Below are 839 nucleotides of genomic sequence, written 5' to 3' on the forward strand. Positions count from 1 at the left end.
CCCCATCTCTCCGCTCCCCACAGGGACCGGACGGCGCGCTACTACTACTACTGGCACCTGCGGAAGCAAGTGCTGCGCTCGCAGTGCGTGCTGCGCGAGGAAGCCTACTTCCTCCTCACCGCCTTCGCCCTCCAGGCCGACCAGGGCGACTTCAAGCGCAACAAGCACTACGGGAAGTACTTCGACCCCGAAGCCTATTTCCCCGCCTGGGTAAGTGTGCCGCCGTGGGGTCCCCGCTCTAAGCTCCTGTGTGTCCCCACGAGGCTGATGATGCTGGGCTGCTCGGCGGGATGCTGGGCTGCTCCGGGGGCTTCCCAAGCCGTCGGTGTTCCTGGTGCCTCCCTATCTCTGTTAGTCCCGTTTATTAATAACCTCAGACAACTGCAGGGCTGCAAATAGTTGGGATCAGTGCGGCTGGGGCTCATAGCACTGGGGGTATTTCCCTGCAGGGATGCTCATGGGATCTTCCCTACGTGTCACGTGCCACCATGGCATCGCCCCCCAGCATCAGGTGCAACACCCTTGGGCTTTACAGCCCTTTGGGAACCGGTATCCTCCGTGCTGATAGCAGTCACGGGCGTAGGTGGCTCCTGGGATAGTCCTGGAGGGAAACTGAGGCAGGGCACAGGGTGACACGCAGCCCCAGGTCACCTCCGAGGCAGAGCTGGGGGGATGCTATCCCAATGCGGAGTAGGGAGCAATCCCTTATGGCATAGCAGTGGCACAGACAGCTCCCGGCTGGGCCCCCTGCTTTCCCGCACCGAGGACCTGCTGCCAGCCTCTGCGGGGTACCCAAACCCAAGTCCATTCATTAGCAGACCCGTCAATATTCGAGGGGA

At 61.9% G+C, this 839-nt stretch overlaps 1 protein-coding gene across 1 annotated transcript in view; it reads left to right on the top strand.

Moving 5' to 3' along the window:
- FRMD6 (FERM domain containing 6) overlaps window positions 1-839 on the top strand; it is an 8,979-nt gene that overhangs the window by 3,152 nt on the left and 4,988 nt on the right. The window contains exon 5 of the mRNA XM_010151614.1: window positions 24-210. Within this exon, the coding sequence (XP_010149916.1) occupies window positions 24-210 (187 nt within the window). The remainder of the gene's footprint in view (window positions 1-23; window positions 211-839) is intronic.

The sequence above is a fragment of the Eurypyga helias genome, unplaced genomic scaffold (genome assembly GCF_000690775.1).
Source record: "Eurypyga helias isolate BGI_N326 unplaced genomic scaffold, ASM69077v1 scaffold35925, whole genome shotgun sequence".
Classification (NCBI taxonomy): domain Eukaryota; kingdom Metazoa; phylum Chordata; class Aves; order Eurypygiformes; family Eurypygidae; genus Eurypyga; species Eurypyga helias.